Consider the following 16,690-nt stretch of genomic DNA (forward strand, 5'->3'; position numbering starts at 1 on the left):
GGGAGTTGGGAGTCCAGCTTGGTCTGAGTGGCCAAAGTGCTCCACGTAATACGTTTCCTCTCCAGCCTCTTCAAGTGGTTCAGCAACCGTGTGACGGCTGGGCATCGGTAGCCAGAGATGTTGCTGGCCAGCTGGGTGTAGGCAAGAGAGAGGTGGAAGTTCAGCTGTACTGGGATGGGGTGTCCCCATGAGGTGCCTGAAGAATATGCTTGAATTGCCCATGACAACTCCTTAGAGGGCAGGTCTGTACCAGCTGCTAAGCTCCAGGAACAATTACTCTGTGGTTACTTGTTCTTGTGAATATGTGGGGGAGACGGATGGTTGTGTAAAGTCTTTGCACTGGAAGCAAGTGGGGCATTTCCCCTTGATAGCCTTCTTCGTAGTGGCACGCAACCTGTGGAACGCCCTCCCACCAGATGTCAAAGAGAAAAACAACTACAGGTACCAGATTTTTAGAAGACATCTGAAGGCAGCCCTGTTTAGGGAAGCTTTTAAAGTTCAACAGATATTGTATTTTAATATTTTGTTGGAAGCCGCCCAGAGTGGCTGGGGAAACCCAGCCAGATAGGCAAGGTAAAATTATTATTTCATAGAATCATAGAATCATAGAGTTGGAAGAGACCACAAGGGCCATCCAGTCCAGCCCCCTGCCAAGCAGGAAACACCATCAAAGCATTCTTGACATATGCCTGTCAAGCCTCTGCTTAAAGACCTCCAAAGAAGAAGACTCAACCACACTTCTTGGCAGCAAATTCCACTGTTGAACAGCTCTTACTGTCAGGAAGTTCTTCCTAATGTGTTCCTACCTAGCAGCCAGAGAGGTCTGTGAAAAGCTGAGCTGGAAGCTGGAGACACAAGAGACCTGCTTGTTCTGTGCTGGATCCAAAACCGTGACTAATGGAGAATCATAGAATTTATTATTATTATCATTATTATTATTATTAATTTTATTCTGATGAGGCAGCGGATGGTGTTCTAAAGAGGTTCAGAAGCAGCCTGCAAAAAGTAGGGCAGGGTGCAACCCCACACCGCTCTCCTGGAAATAACCTTTGGACAAGCGCAGGTCCACTAGGAAGAGGGCCCAGCATAAAGATAGGGACCCCTCGCTGACTGTGTTCTCTCCTTGCATGGAGCCTGGACTTGAATGGGTGGAGGAGAAGGTGCTCCAGGGTGGAGAGCTTGCTGTTTGGGGTTTCTTCTTTGCTGTGACGCTGAGGGTCTCAGGCAGGGAGAAGCGTGTGAAAGCAGAGCATCTTGGAGGAGAGTCTCCAGGCGTCCTAAGAACAGAAGAAGACGCCCTGAGCCACAGAGCCAGAGGAGGGCTCCTGGGAGTGCTTGGGCGCAGGCACACCAAAGAAAAAGCAACGGAGAGATCGGGTCTCCTGTTTTATTAAAGAAAGGGGTAGACTCACAGCAAGTCTCCCAGCCTTTGCAGACGCAGGATGGACACCACAGCAAGGAGACCTCGGCTTGTCCGCACCCTAGAAAATGTTCACACATTCTTTACACACAAAGCAGCATCCGTCCCTCTGCCGAGGACTCCCCCCGTGCTTCACCTGCCCACCAGAGGGCAGAGGAGGCAATAGCCAAATCTTACCATTAGCTCCCCTATCTGGGCTCAGAGCCCAGCACCGCAAAGCCCACAGATAAGGAGACCATCAAAGCCAGTCAAGCATACTGTATATGAGCTCATTGCTACAACCAGTACCAGTTAATTAATTGTGGGGTTTTTTGACTACCAACATGGCATTAGGGAAGCTGTCAGAACAGCTCACCTTTAGTTCAAAATGTTGTAAGCCAAAAATGGCTTATCTTCTGAGTTAGCCAATAAAACTCAGAGACAAGAGGAGTTAGGAGTCCATTATGTTTATTGCAAAGCAATAAGGTTACAGTCGAATCTTTTCGGAATACTGCAACCCCGCCCAAAGGTCGGGCAGGAATTTATAACATTTCAGACAAAGGATTTTGATTTAACCAATCACATAAATCATTACATCATTTAATATTTTAATATTCATCATCATCTCATTTCATATTTAATACGTATGTCATTACCTAATCTAATACGCATGCGCAATAAGCATTGCTAACTAGGCCAAGGATTGCTAGCTAGGCCTCTGATTCTCAATAAGATGTTACATTGTGAGATAGTATGCGTGTTGGGAACCTGTGTTACGTGTACTATATAACAATTTGTGTTCTAGCTTATGAATTGCTTCTTTGTGATTTACGTATTAGCTGACCTTCTATCCCAGTAGGGACGGCTTCTTGCTGAATCATCAGTTTCTTTAAAGCAACAGGTTTCCATAATTCACTATTATAAGCATATTCCAGGATTTATAGGGAATTACATTATTAACTTAATTGGGGCCCTTTGGGCCCCTGCTACAAACACACTGGATGAGGCCCATCTTGTCCAGCCTCCTGTTCTCACACTGGCCAAACAGATGCGTGTGGGACACGCACAGGTCAGATTCGAACACGAGCCCTCTCCCCTCTTGCGGCTTCCAGGAACTGCTCTTTGGAAGCAGATACTGTTCCAAACTGTGGAGGCAGAGCAGAGCTATCCTGGCTAGTAGTCATTCCAATCCTCTTTGGAAGCCGTCTAACTTGGTGGGCATCCCTGCTTCCTGTGGGAGGGAGTTCCACAGTTGAACTCTGCGCTGTGTGAAGAAGGACTTTCTTTGGTCTGTCCAGAATCTTCCAAGATGCCACGGCTAGTTCAGGATATTGGAGACGGAGGGGGCTGCTGGCCCAGAAGAGTTTCCTCCAGCCGCCTTGCGCTGATGACTTCAACACACCCTGTTCTGATGAGCTTCACATCCTCCCCTTTGTCTCCTCTTCCTGTGCTCCTCATCAGAGCCCCCCCCCCAAGGAGGCAGAGTGGGGGGTTGGTGGGGGTCCGGAGCTTGCAAGAGCACTTTGGCCCCGAGCCACCAGGAAGGAAGGCTGCCGAGAACGAAGGGGGGGTGGCTGTTGGTGGCTGCCATGGCAACAGAGGCAGGAAGAGAACCTGGCCTCCTTGGCGGCAGTTGGGCGCTGCTCCTGCCGGCAGCTGGGGAGGGTGTGACCTTGGTCCTGGCCTGCTGGGCGCTCTGCACGTGCCAGGCGGGCAGCAGGAGGGCTCGGCTGGCACAGCATTGTAGGCAAAGCTGCTGCTGGGTGGGGTGGAGGGGGAGCAGGGCCTTTCTGGAAGTGGGGGTGGGTGGGCCAACGTGGCAGAAGAGCCCCTCCCTCCAGTTGCCTTCCGCTTGGTGGTTAAGAGCATGGGCACAGAGCCCAAAGACCCTCTTGGCCCCAGGTTGCAAGCGCTCAGCTATGGAGTTGGGCAGGGCAAGGGGGTAGCCCAGAGGGAGGGTAAGAACACAGAGCTGCCAAGGGTTTGTGTGTGTGCCCAGAGGGTCTCTGGTGTGGAGATGCTTGGCCAGGAGAAGGCTGCTGCCCAGGGAGCTGAGCAGTGGCCAGGCGGGGGCTGCAGCGCCTTCTCGTCCTGTCTCCTGGAGGGCAGGTGTGGGGCTGGAGCCAGGGGGCACAGGGGCTGACACAGCTAGCTGGGGGTCCGGCTGGCCTGAGGGATCACTTGAGAGTTCATCTCTCCCCTTGGCGTCGTGCTTTTCTTCCAGGGAGCTCAGAGCAGCCTGCGTGGTCTCCCACCCCCAAGTTCCCCTCTCAGCACCCCTGCAAGGTAGGTGAGGGAGGGAGGGGCACCTGGGCCTTGCCAGCCCTGCTCCTGCGCTCGGACCCCCCCATGCCAGTTGGTTCACTTCAGTCGGTTCTTCTCTGCTTTTCAGCAGATGATGAGGGCTGGCTTGGGAGATCAGCCCCTCCCTGGAGACCCTCTTCCCTTGCAAGGAGACCGGGGAGCAGAGCACAAGCAGGAGGAGGACCCCACCCACTTGCTCCTGCCAGGCCAGGCCTTGTTTGAACCGCAGCTTGCTTGCAACTTGGGGAGACCAAACTCCAGAGGGCAGATGAGGACCCAGATGTGGGTCACCGTCACGCTGGCACCCATTTTATTCTTGTCTTGGGGGAGGGTTGGTTAAAAAGAGGACCAGAAAAGTGGGTGGGAAGGGGGTGCAGCCAGGTATAAAATGGGGTGCAGTTCTGTTGCTCATGGCTTTTCAGTCTTCCTCCCATGGCAGGGTGGGGGGTCTGCCTTGGATGCCGTGTGTGTGTGTGTGTGGCTGCTGCAGAGTTGCCCTCTCCCCCCTCCCCTTTTACGTATAAGCTATGAGGAAGGGAGGGGGGAAAGTTACTTATTTATTGCATTTTTATCTCACCTTTTCTCCAAGGATCTCAAGGTGGGACACACAGTGCTCTTCATTTAATCCCCACAACAACCCTGTGGGGTAGGGTTAGGCTGAGAGGCAGGGACTGACCCAAGTTCACTCAGTGACATAGCTGTCAAGTCTCCTGTTTTTCACGGGAAACCCCCGTATTTTGTTACCGTTTTCCGCTATTATCCCGAATTGATTAATATCCCGTAATTCCCCCGGATTTAGAAAGCAGCTCCTGCCAGCCGCCATGTCCCGGCTCCCGGCTGTCTGCCCATGTCTGGGCACCGGAAATCGGGCAGCGCCGGCACCGGAAGTCGCTTCTACACATGTCTGGACGTGCGTAGAAGCGACTTCCAGTGCCGCGCTGCTGCTGCTGATCCCTTATTTTTCAATCCGAGAGTTGACGGCTATGCTCAGTGAGCTCATGGCCGAGTGGGAGGACTTGAACCCGGGTCCCTCCTAGGCTCTAGCCTGACACTCTAACCCAGGCATCCCCAAACTTCGGCCCTCCAGATGTTTTGGACTACAAATCCCATCTTCCCCGACCACTGGTCCTGTTTGCTAGGGATCATGGGAGTTGTAGGCCAAAACATCTGGAGGGCCGCAGTTTGGGGGTGCCTGCTCTAACCCCTATACCACACCGGTTCAACTTTGCATCCCCTTTGAGGAAAGGGGCAAACCCTCCCCTGTTTTTATAGAAGACATCTGAAGGCGGCACTGCACAGGGAAGTCTTAAATGTTTGAGGTTTTTATTGCGTTTTTAATATTTTGTTGGGAGCTGCCCAGAGTGGCTGGGGCAACCCAGTCAGATGTATGGCATATAAAGAACAAAATGATCATTATAATTGTTACTCTTTTACTTCCAACTGGGAAATGGGATTGCCTCCAGCTGCCTCTTGACCTGCTATTTTCTTCCTGATAGATATTTCCACTTCCTTAATTCTCCATCGAGTGTGAAGCCCTTGTGCTTCTCCCTCCCAGTTGGGGGGGCGGCGGCCTGGAAGGGCCCCTTCATGTTTGGCCCTTTTGGACGCTGCCCCTCTTCTCTCCCTCTGACTTCACATTCCTGCATGCTCTCCTCCGCAGAGGTTTCTTCCTCATCCTCCAGTGATTCCCATTCAGTTTGTGGACAGTTCTTACCTGAAGCCCATTCCCCAGATGTTTACAGAACAGTTTGGGAATCGCTTTTCTTCTTCAAATTGAAACATCTCCCCTCTGCCCCTGGCACTTTTACAGCACGCACGCACACACACACACACACTCCCCTCAAATAATCTATTTAAAAAGGAGCAAATGAAAATGTTAGGACAGCAGATAGAAAGTTAGCAGGGGGACGTGTAATAAAATCAAAACTGCCAGGCTAGAGGACTGTTGAGTAAAATGGTCTAATGGATGACCATTTATTTGGTGTTAGCCGCCCTGAGCTAAAAGTTCAACAACAACAACAACAATAAATAAACGTCCCTGAGGAGAAGGTTTGGCAGTTTTCCTGGGGCAGGCAGTTCCACAGGTGCAGTGCTGAAAACGCCACCGTGCACATTCTCGGCCAGAGCATCCCGGGTGGGCATGTGGTGGCAAAGGCGCCAGTCCCATCTTGGTTGCATTGCTGCAGATTCCCTTGGTAGGAGTCTGGCAGCTTCAGCCAGCACAGATTTCTGCCCCCCCCCCCCCGATTTTGGCCTGAGCTGAGCTGCTCTGCCCCCAACCATGCCAGATTTGCAGGGATGCTGGGATGGCTCCAGTTGACAAGCTGTTCCCTGCTCCTTTGGGGGCTTTTCCAAGGGGGCTGAGGCTGCTTTTTATGGCTGTTTTGCTGCTAATGCTGTCTGGTCCCTTTCGTTCTCCCTGGTCTCTGTAAGTGCTTTTTCATTGCTCCTTGTGGTGCTTTGCGGGTTGTTTGTTAGCCATCCTGGGGAGAAGAGAGTTTGAAATAGAAGCAAATCAGATCTGAGCAGACAGGATCTTATGTCCCCTGGTTCTGTGCGGCCAGCACTTGGAACTGAACCCAGAAACCGATATTATTTCTGATGGTAAGAGCCGTTCAGCTCCAGAACAGACTCCCTGGGAAGGTGGTGGACTCTCTTTCCTTGGAGGTTTTGAGCAGAGGCTGGATGGCCACCTGTCAAGAGATTCTTGCATGGCAGGGGGTTGGACTAGATGACCCTCAGGGTCCCATCCAGCTCTACAATTAAATGATTCTGTGATAGAGACAAAGCTTTCTTCGTCTCCTTGAGAAGCCTTGATCCAGAGAGGCAGCTTTTCCGTCTATAAGTAGCAATAGCGGCCGGGTGGTGTCTGGTCAAATGTCAAAGTCCTGAGCTGGTTTTTTTGTGGTCAGGGGCTGCGTCTTGGAAGGGGGTGGGCTCTGCTAAGAACCTTGTTCCTCCCCCTGGCTTTAATTTCCCCAAGTCTTTTCCGCCCTCTCCATCCTGCCCTCCTTCTCATACTCCAGTCCTTGTAAAGAAATTGCACCAGGTGGCGCTGTGGTTAAATCACTGAGCCTAGGGCTTGCTGATCAGAAGGTCGGTGGTTCGAATCCCTGTGACGGGGTGAGCTCCCGTTGCTTGGTCCCAGCTCCTGCCAACCTAGCAGTTCGAAAGCACGTCAAAATGCAAGTAGATAAATAGGAACCGCTACAGCGGGAAGGTAAACGGTGTTTCCATGTGCTGCTCTGGTTTGCCAGAAGCGGCTTTGTCATGCTGGCCACATGACCTGGAAGCTATACGCCGGCTCCCTCGGCCAATAATGCGAGATGAGCGCGCAACCCCAGAGTCGGTCACGACTGGACCTAATGGTCAGGGGTCCCTTTACCTTTATGTGAAAAACGGGCTATTAAACTGTGGGAATATACGTGAGCGTACTGTTTGGCTTGCACAGTGTGAGACTTATGGGCGGAAGGGGAGCACGTTCTCCTTGACCCCCCCCTTGAATCTTGGGTGGGCTGCTTGCGGCTGGGGAGGGTGGCCTCCCTCTGCACTGCTTGAAGTTGCCAACCCGGCTTTCTCTCCCCTCTGCAGCCGTGAAGTGGTGGGAGACTCGGCCGAGATGTCGCACGAGAAGAGCTTCCTGGTGTCTGGAGACCCCTTCCCTGGGCAGCAGCCGCCTGCCCCACCTGGCTATGCCCAGCCGTCCTACCCAGTGGCTCCCTACCCGCAGCCGGTGGCATACGGCCAGCCTGGATACCCGCAGGGCCCCTACCCGGTTGCGGCACCCTACCCACAAGCGGCACCCTACCCGGTTGCGGCACCCTACCCACAAGCGGCACCCTATCCCCAGGCGCCCTACCCACAAGGACCCTACCCACAGGGGCCCTACCCACAGGGGCCCTACGCCCAGCCGCATCCGGGACTCGCCGTGGACCCAGACTGTAAGTAGCCCGCTTGCCCGCCCTGCTGCAGTGGTTGGGGGTGGGAAGGGGTGTGTTGGGTCTCTGCTGGGGTGGCAGAAGGGCTGCTCCTGTGAGCCGGGGGGGGGGAGGGCCTCTCTCGAGACCACCTGGCCCTTGCACGCAGTCAGCACTCTCCCACCTTGTGGCTGCTTCCGTGGGGAGCTGGGCTGCCCCTGAGGAGCCTGAACAGCGTTCCCTGGGGGGGGGGGCCTGCTCTGTGCCCCCCCTCAGTCTCCTCTTCTCTTGCTGCACTTGTGCCCCCCAGCTGGAGCGAGACGCCCTGTTTATGTGGTACGGAGAGGAGGCACCGCAGAATCTAGGATTGGTGAGCGCCCCGCCCCCATCACCACTGCCACGGGCTGGGTGAGGGGGCCAGGAGGAGAAGGAAGAGGAGGCAGCCAGAGGAGGAGCAGCTGCTGCTGTTCCCTCTGGAATCTGTAGGGAGAGCCACCTGCTGGGGGGGCAGGGGGAGCCTCTACCTGACTGGTTGCACTGCTGCTTCTTGTCCCCCCCCCTCCAGCACCCGGGCACAGCAACTACCATGAGGATGGGCCGCCCTCCTACTATGACAACCCGGATTTCCCCACCACCAACTGGGAGGACAAGACCATCCGCCAGGCCTTCATTCGCAAGGTGAGTCGGGCTGTGGGGCTCCTGCCCTTCTCCCTCCTGCATCTGGGCCCTGCCAATGGGGCGCTGTGCAGGCCAAGAAGGGTCAGACCTGCGAGAAGCTGGATCTGACCATGATCGGGGTTCCTTTGCATGCCACTTTTCCCTCGTTAAAACTGTGACCCAAAGCAGCTCACAACATGGAGAGTCACATGATTCCAAAAGCAGAACAAGAATAGGCAAGGAATGAAAGGGTATCACAACATACACAGTCCTGATTGTTAACCTCCATCTGTCTCAGAGGAGCACACCCTTGCTTGGGGGGTAATGACACTCTGTTGGAGAGACATGTTTTCTTGCATCTGGGGCAGAGGAAGGTGCCTGGTTGTGCTGCTGCAGAAGCACCAGGCCGTTTCTTCTCTCTTCCTCCTCTGGCTGTCGCTGCTGGCTGCCTCCAGGCACTGCTCTCGCCTGCAAAGGATTCTCACGGGGTGGGGCTGGTCATGTTGCCAGCCTTCATTTGAGACGCAAGGTCTTCTAAAACTAATACCAAAAATGGGAAATGAGCGAGGCTGGAGAAAATGGGGAAACGTTTGTTGAATATATGGGAAATAACGGTGTACAGCTGAAAACGCTGGCAGCATTCAGATAAATTCAACAGTGTCAATAAGTTTTGATGGATGCAATAATGGAATACTCAATGGTATAGTTTTTGTAAAATATGCAGGGATTTAGGATATGTAAAATGAGCTGTGGAAAAAGAAAAAGGGAAGTCATTGATATCTTAAGGATGTAAAATGAATATTTTAAATTGTAAAACAGAAAATTTAATGAAAAATTATACACACACACACACACACCAGAAATCAATAACAATAACAACAAAATAGAAAAAAATTCCTTCAGTAGCACCTTAAAGACCAACTAAGTTTTATTTTGGTATGAGCTTTTGTGTGCATGCACACTTCATCAGATACACTGAAACAGAAGTGTCAGACCCTTATATATATACTAGTGGAATTCAGCCCGTTTAAAAACGGGCGCTAGAACGCTGCTGTCCTGCAGCGCCGGCATGGGACGGAGCTTCGGAGGTCTCCGAAGCCCCGTCTCATGCGGGAGGTGCGTGGCGAGGCGGCGGGGGGGGGGAGAGAAGCACTTCTCCCGCCCCCCCCCGCTGCGCACCTCCCGCATGAGACGGGGCTTCGGAGACCTTCTCCGAAACTCCGTCCCATGCCGGCGCTGCGTGGTGAGGCGGCGGGGGGGGGAGGAGCGCTTCTCTCCCCCCGCCGCCTCGCCGCGCACCTCCCGCATGAGACGGGGCTTCGGAGAAGGTCTCCGAAGCCCCGTCCCATGTCGGCGCTGCGTGGTGAGGCGGTGGGGGGGAGGAGTGCTTCTCCCCCCCGCCGCCTCACCGCGCACCTCCCGCATGAGACGGGGCTTCGGAGACCTTCTCCGAAACTCCGTCCCATGCCGGCGCTGCGTGCCGAGGCGGCGGGGGGGGAGGAGCGCTTCTCCCCCCCACCGCCTCGCCGCGCACGCCAAGCCAGTCCCTGAGCCGAAGTGCGGCGCGGCGGGTGCTTTTCGCCGTTTGCCTCCCCCTTCGCTCCGGGAAGGCAAACGGCGAAAAGCCCCCACCGCGCCGCACTTCGGCTTGGGGACTGGCTTGGCGGCGGCGGGAAAAAGAGGAGGAATTCCTCCTCTTCTTCCCGCCGCCGCCAAGCCAAAGCCGGCTTCCCTCGGCGCCCGCTGCCGCTTCGGCCGAGGAAGCGCCGTCCCATGCCGGAGGTGCGTGGCAAGGCTGCCGGGGGGAGCGCTTCTTTCCCCCGCCGCCTCGCCGCGCACCTCCAGCATGAGACTGGGCTTCGGAGCGGCGGTTGGCGGAGCGGCGGTTGGCCGTTGTCCCTCCGTCCAATCCCTGTGTCTCTGGGGTACATGCGCAGTACCCCAGGGACACACGGGACAACTGGACGCAGGGACAACTTGGACATTATTATATAGGATAGTCCCACCCACCCCCACCACCCTCTGTATATATATAAGGGTCTGACACTTCTGTTTCAAGTGTATCTGAAGAAGTGTGCATGCACACGAAAGCTCGTACCAAAATAAAACTTAGTTGGTCTTTAAGGTGCTACTGAAGGAATTTTTTTTCTATTTTGCTTCGACTCAGACCAACACGGCTACCTACCTGTAACAATAACAACAAAATGAGCATCTCCCATATTAAATCTCGACACCAGCAGAAGCCCCTGAGCCATGACCGCAGGTGGTCCAGGCAGTCCAGCGCCCTGCCTCCCACAAGCGGCACGGAAAACCCCCTGAAGCAGCTGCTGGCAGGGTGGTGCCCCCCATGTTTGGGGCTTGAGCGCTGCCTGCCCTGCCCCCTTGAGTGGCTCAGGCTGCCGGTGACGGAGGCTTCTTTTGCCCCCCCCCGGCAGGTGTTCCTGGTGCTGACCATCCAGCTGTTTGTGACCTTTGCCTTCGTGGCCATCTTCACCTTCGTGAAGGAAGTGAAGGGCTTCGTGCAGCAGAAGAAGAATATCTGGACCTTCTACGTCTCCTACGTCGTCTTCTTCATGTCCCTCATCATCCTCAGCTGCTGTGGGGAGTTCCGGCGCAAGCACCCCTGGAACCTCGTGGCCATGGTAAGGGGGGCCTCAGGGGGGGCGTGGCTGCTGCCATCCATTGAATTCAGAGTTGAAGAAGTCTTAAAAGCCTGCCATGGCCCAGCTAGGCAGGCAGCCTTGGCTCAGAGGTGGGTGGGGGGTATGGGCCCTGCCTTGAGGTTCACTGCTGAAGGCCCCTGCCTTTCCTCCTCTTCCTCCTCAGTCCATCCTGACCCTCAGCCTCTCCTACATGTTGGGCATGATTGCCAGCAGATACAACTCGGACGCCGTCATCATGGCTGTGGGCATCACGGCTGTCGTCTGCTTCACGGTCGTGATCTTCTCCCTGCAGGTTGGTGTGCATTGTTTCTCCCAGTGTGAGCAGCTGGGCTGTTGGGTTGGCATCCTGCCTTTGGAGGGGGGGGCTGTGAAGCCAGAGGCCTTTGCTCTTCTGGATTTTGGGTGGGTGGGGCTGGCAGAATTGGAACCCAAGATATTTCAGGCAGCGACGGCTGCGCAGGGACTCCTTTCCTGGGCCTCTGCTTTGCTCCCCACGTCTTTTGACCCAGTGGCTGCTTGATGCAGAATAAGATCCTGCCAAGCAGGCTGAAGTGTCACAGGCCAGGCAGCTGGTCTCTGGCAGAGTGTGCTGGTTCTCCTGCTTGCCACCCTCGCCACGGCTGCCAGGCTGCCATGTCCTGCCATGAAGAGATGGTGTTGGGGGCCCTGGCATGTGGGGCAGGGGGCCTGGGCTGACCTCTGTCCTGGGGCTCCTCTCCTTGTTTGCAGACCAAGTATGACTTCACCTCATGCCGAGGGGTGCTGATCGTCGGCCTGGTGGTCCTGATCCTCTTCGCCATCCTTTGCATGTTCATCCGGGACCGCATCCTGGATATTGTCTATGCCTCCCTGGGAGCCCTCCTCTTCACCTGCGTGAGTTTCCCCACGGGCGCTGGCCCTAAGATTCACCGGCCGGGCAGGAGGGCGCTGAGAATTAAGGGGAAGGAGGGTGCCTCTGAGCCCCCTCCCTGTTCGGCCCAGGAGCTGCTGTGATCAATAGCAAATCTCTGTACAAGAGGCAGCTCCTGGTTGTCGCCCCCGTTCCCCGATTTAGAGGAGTTTTTTAGCTGTTGCAGTTGTCAGATAACAGGTAGCCGGAGCCTGTTGTTGATCTGCTACTGGACACCCACCCAGAGATCTGCCAGCAGATCCTGATCTCCCCAGCCCTAAGTTAGAGTCCCTGCGGACCCCCCCTCTCCACCCCCCTGTGCTGGTGGAAAGAGCACTTGCCGGCCCCTTCCTTCCTTCCTTCCTTCCTTCCTGGGGTGCTGAGGGTCTGAAGGCAGCTGAGACACCACCCCAGGCCCAGCAGTGGAACGGGTGGGGGTTCCAGAGGAAGCAGGCTGGGGGGCCTGGGGTCCAGGTGGGGCGTGTTGGGGCGCAGGCCCCTTTGACTCTCCTGGGGGGGGGTTCTTGTGACCCACGTGACCTGCTTTCTCTTTGCAGTTCCTGGCCATGGACACCCAGATGATAATAGGGAACAAGCAGCTGGCCATCAGCCCGGAGGAATACATCTTTGCGGCCCTCAACCTTTACACGGACATAATCAACATTTTCCTCTACATCCTGGCCATCATTGGGCGTGCCAAGGATTAGGCCGCCCTCTGGCCCCTTCAGGGGCTAGTTCCTTCCAAGCCCTGTCTTTTGTTGTGGTTCTCCTCCTTTTGATTCCCACCCCGTGGGGTCTCCTCCGCCCCGGTTTGGGTTTGGGTTTTGGTCGCCCGGTCCTTGAGTTTGAGTTCTTTGCCTCTCCCCCTCCCTGTCTTGTGCTTTTCTGGGGAAGGATACCTGAAAAGAAGGGGGAGTCCAAGGTAGCCAACGGGCCCCCAGGGAAGCAGCACTCACCTCCAGCCTGGCGTATGCTGGGGTCAGTTTTTGGATAGGGAGGGCTCCTCCGCCCTGCGTCTCCCTTGGGCTGTGCAGAGTTTGGAAGAGGATGTAATTATGCTGTGCTCGTCTCTTTTGTATTTTGGTCTAGAAATGCTAATTTAATTTTGAGGAATGTCCTTGTCTTGAGCGTGCTACTCGCAGCCGCTTCTTCCCGTGGGTACAGGGCTGTTCTGGGGCTCTGGCCACATGCAAACCGTCCCCTGCTTCTTGGCTGGCAGCGAGGTTCCCCCTGCCGCCTTCCACCCCACCCCTGAATGATACTGATACGGGTGCCGCCTCCTGCCCTGCCCTGCCCTGCCCAGGCTGGCCTCCCCCGTTGCTGGGCTCTCCTGATCCAGCCACTGTGGGGGCTGAGCGCCTGGATGATGCCCATGTCCCGTTTTTACAAATATCGTCCAGAAAAGTAGGGGTGGCTTCTTCCCTCTGCTCAGCTGTCTTTTCTCAGGCTCCCCTTCGGGCGTGTGGGGAACAGCCTCCCTTGCTCCTGGCCCTCAAACACTTTGCTGTGAAGTCTCCTGACCCGTTTTGTCTGGGGACCCTGTACCCCATCCTTCCTTCCTTCCTTCCTTCCTTCCCCCCTTCTCCCCCTCCCTGCCCCCCGCAATTTGGCTGGCTTTAGGGGGCCCCTGCACTACTGCATGCTGAGCAGCCACTACTGGGCCCCCAGGGCCAGCCTCTGCAATAAACTGTAAAAAGAGGATGTCCTAATAAAAGTGAGAATGTACCAGATCTCAATAGTCCTCCGTTCTGTCTTGGGGGCTGGAGGGGAAAGGTGGGGTGGGGTGGAATGCTGCCTGGCCAACCATCCCTGCAAGGAAGCTGCAAGGCAGGACACAAAGACCAGGAGCCTCTAGAGGACTAAATCCTCTAGCAGAACCTCCGCTGTATATTGACGGGCTGCAAGGAGCACAGGAATGCACACATCCTGCAGCTGTTGGCATGTTGGCAGGCTTAGGGAAGTCAGCTCAGAGTAACCTAACTTGCCCGAGATGTAACGGGGCATGTCCAGTTGAATACAGCAAGCAAGTTTTGAAGCTGCAGCGCCGTAAAACAGCTGGGCTATTGTAGTAACAAAGAGCTGGAACTCCCAGCGAGGAAGCAGTGGCAGTTCAAGTTCAGGCCCCTGCCAAGAGGGCTGCCTTTCTCAAGGGCTCTGTGTCCCGTCCCCCCGTCCCCCTGCATTCCAGCATGTTTTCCCCATGTCAGCTTGGAATGCTTGCCTTGCCCTCCGCCTGCCAATTTTCTTGTATGGTTTCTCACTGGCACCATCTTTTTTTGCCAAATGAGAAGAAGCTCCTCGAACACCAGCAAAAGATTTCTTGGTAGCTGGACATACAGACCTATAGCTTTACTTCAGTTTTTAAGCCCTGGTCTAGTATTGGCTGAAAAATTAAACAGATTTTTAATAACATATATATTAAGGGCAATTAGGCAGGATTTATGAAAAATCACAGGTTAAACATCAAATATCCAGAAACCTTTTTTAAAAAAAATCTCTAAAGTTAGAAGCCAGGAAGCATTTGATAGAATGGAACAGACATACTTATTTCAGGTACTGCAAAATCTAGGACTAGTGTCAAATTTTATTACATTTGAGGGGAGGAAATGACCATTTAAAGATTAACACGGGTGCAGACAATATAGCATTAGTATTTTAAAAATTCCAAGTGGTGGACACGAGTAAGGAACTCCAAGATTGCAAAGAGTTAATCAAACACTACCATTCTGAATGAATGGAACAAATAATAAAATATCTGCCTAGATTGAAAAATCTGAATTTCCTCTGAGCTGGAAGGCCAGTTATAAAAATGCACAAAATGCCACAGAACTTCCTTTTATTATTAAATATTGCACTTAGACAGCAATTTACAATACGCCACTGAAACAGTTTTGAAAACCTTACAAATACAAAACCAAAACAAAAAACTGCAATCACAAAAAAATTGGGTTGGTTAATTATGTGAATAATCAGAGAATTAATCCTCATGACGTAATTAAAAGCTAAAATGGGAAATAATCAGATTTCTTGTATACCAACAGAAAAATGGAAAAATTCACTGCACAACTGGGCAGTGAATTTGAAAGTTGTGTTTTGTTTTTTTTAAAAAAAGAACAAACAAAGCTTTAACCAGATGGTATCTGACACCACTTGGATTAAGTTATAGCCAATACTCCGTGATCAATTGCAGAAAGGAAGGCATCTGAAACTCATGATTTCAAGCCCAATGCTTCAAGAACGTTTTTGAGAGTCTGTGTTGACAGAGAAAGGGAATATTCTCTGACAGAAGTTACTCAGATGTCTAGTTATTTATCTGATAGTACATATTTAATGTAAAGGTGTATATTTCTATTTTTTTATAACATAACTGTTAACCTTGAGTCCCCATGGGCTCACCAAAAACTCTATTTATTTATTATTGATTGCTCATGTTTACTTATTCTAAAATATAATAGTTCACTGGAAATGAATATACCGTACTTATATTTATGTCTATGTTTCAATCACTGTAAAATACTGTACTAATAAAATTGCTGCCACAGATGTGAGTGTTGGAGAAGCTGGATGCTGGGCATGGTCCTGACTTGGTTGTGGTGGCAGTTGCTGTTCCCCATGGAGGCCACACGGGGGCAGCTGGTGCCACGTTCCATGGGAGTTGGGTCTGTTCAGCAAAGGGGTTTGAGCTAGTCCATATTGTACTGTATCTACATTTGGAAGATTCTAGAGCAGATCATTAAGCAAACGGTCTGTGAGCACCTAGAAAGGAACGCTGTGATCACTAAAAGTCAGCATGGGTTTCTGAAAAATAAGTCATGTCAGACTAATCTGATTTCATTCTTTGACAGAATTACAAACCTGGTAGATGAAGGGAACGCTGTGGATGTAGCCTATCTTGATTTCAGCAAGGCCTTTGACAAGGTGCCCCATGATATTCTTGTAAAGAAGCTGGTAAAATGCGGGCTAGACAATGCTACCATTCAGTGGATTTGTAACTGGCTTACTGACCGAACCCAAAGGGTGCTCATCAATGGCTCCTCTTCATCCTGGAGAGAAGTGACTAGTGGGGTGCCACAGGGTTCTGTCTTGGGCCCAGTCTTATTCAACATCTTCATCAATGTGCTGCAAACAAGATGAATTTTAACAGGGAGAAATGTAAAGTACTTGGGCAAAAAAAATAAAAAATGAAAGGCACAAATACAGGATGGGTGACACCTGGCTTGAGATCAGTACATGTGAAGAGGATCTAGGAGTCTTGGTAGACCACAAACTTGACATGAGTCAACAGTGTGATGCAGCAGCTTAAAAAGCCAATGCAATTCTGGGCTGCATCAATAGGAGTATAGCATCTAGATCAAGGGAAGTAATAGTACCACTGTATTCTGCTCTGGTCAGACCTCACCTGGAGTACTGTGTCCAGTTCTGGGCACCACAGTTCAAGAAGGATACTGACAAGCTGGAACGTGTCCAGAAGAGGGCAACCAAAATGGTCAAAGGCCTGGAAACAATGCCTTATGAGGAACGGCTTAGGGTGCTGGGTATGTTTAGCCTGGAGAAGAGAAGGTTAAGGGGTGATATGATAGCCATGTTCAAATACAGTGGTACCTCTACTTACAAATAACTCTACTTACGAATGTTTCTACTTACGAATGGAGCTCCGTCCGCCATCTTGGATGCGGTTTAGATAGGATTTTTTCTACTTATGAATTTTTAGATAGGGTTGCTTCTACTTACAATTTTTTTCTCCCAATGTATTCCTATGGGATTCGACTTACAATTTTTTCGACTTACAAATGTGTGTTCGGAACGCATTAAATTCGTAAGTAGAGGTACCACTGTATATAAAAGGATGTCATATAGAGGA

The 16,690-nt window shown here is 52.6% G+C and overlaps 1 protein-coding gene across 5 annotated transcripts in view; it reads left to right on the forward strand.

Annotated features, from left to right (window-relative positions):
• Positions 1-16,123, forward strand: part of GRINA (glutamate ionotropic receptor NMDA type subunit associated protein 1) — a 32,263-nt gene extending 16,140 nt beyond the window's left edge. Inside the window, exons 1-8 of one of the 5 annotated variants that reach the window (XM_060278212.1) lie at positions 3,190-3,985; positions 7,295-7,644; positions 7,931-7,990; positions 8,186-8,298; positions 10,713-10,919; positions 11,104-11,232; positions 11,670-11,813; positions 12,387-16,123. In XM_060278212.1, coding sequence (XP_060134195.1) covers positions 3,795-3,985; positions 7,295-7,644; positions 7,931-7,990; positions 8,186-8,298; positions 10,713-10,919; positions 11,104-11,232; positions 11,670-11,813; positions 12,387-12,536 — 1,344 coding nt within the window. In that variant the 5' untranslated portion in view covers positions 3,190-3,794 and the 3' untranslated portion in view covers positions 12,537-16,123. Of the gene's footprint in view, positions 1-3,189; positions 3,986-4,063; positions 7,645-7,930; positions 7,991-8,185; positions 8,299-10,712; positions 10,920-11,103; positions 11,233-11,669; positions 11,814-12,386 lie in introns of those variants that run through there. The other 4 variants (XM_060278213.1, XM_035124644.2, XM_035124645.2 and 1 more) reach the window with 4 other exon arrangements.
• Positions 16,124-16,690: the final 567 nt, after the last annotated feature.

Source organism: Zootoca vivipara, chromosome 8, assembly GCF_963506605.1.
Source record: "Zootoca vivipara chromosome 8, rZooViv1.1, whole genome shotgun sequence".
In the NCBI taxonomy this organism is placed as follows: Eukaryota; Metazoa; Chordata; class Lepidosauria; order Squamata; family Lacertidae; genus Zootoca; species Zootoca vivipara.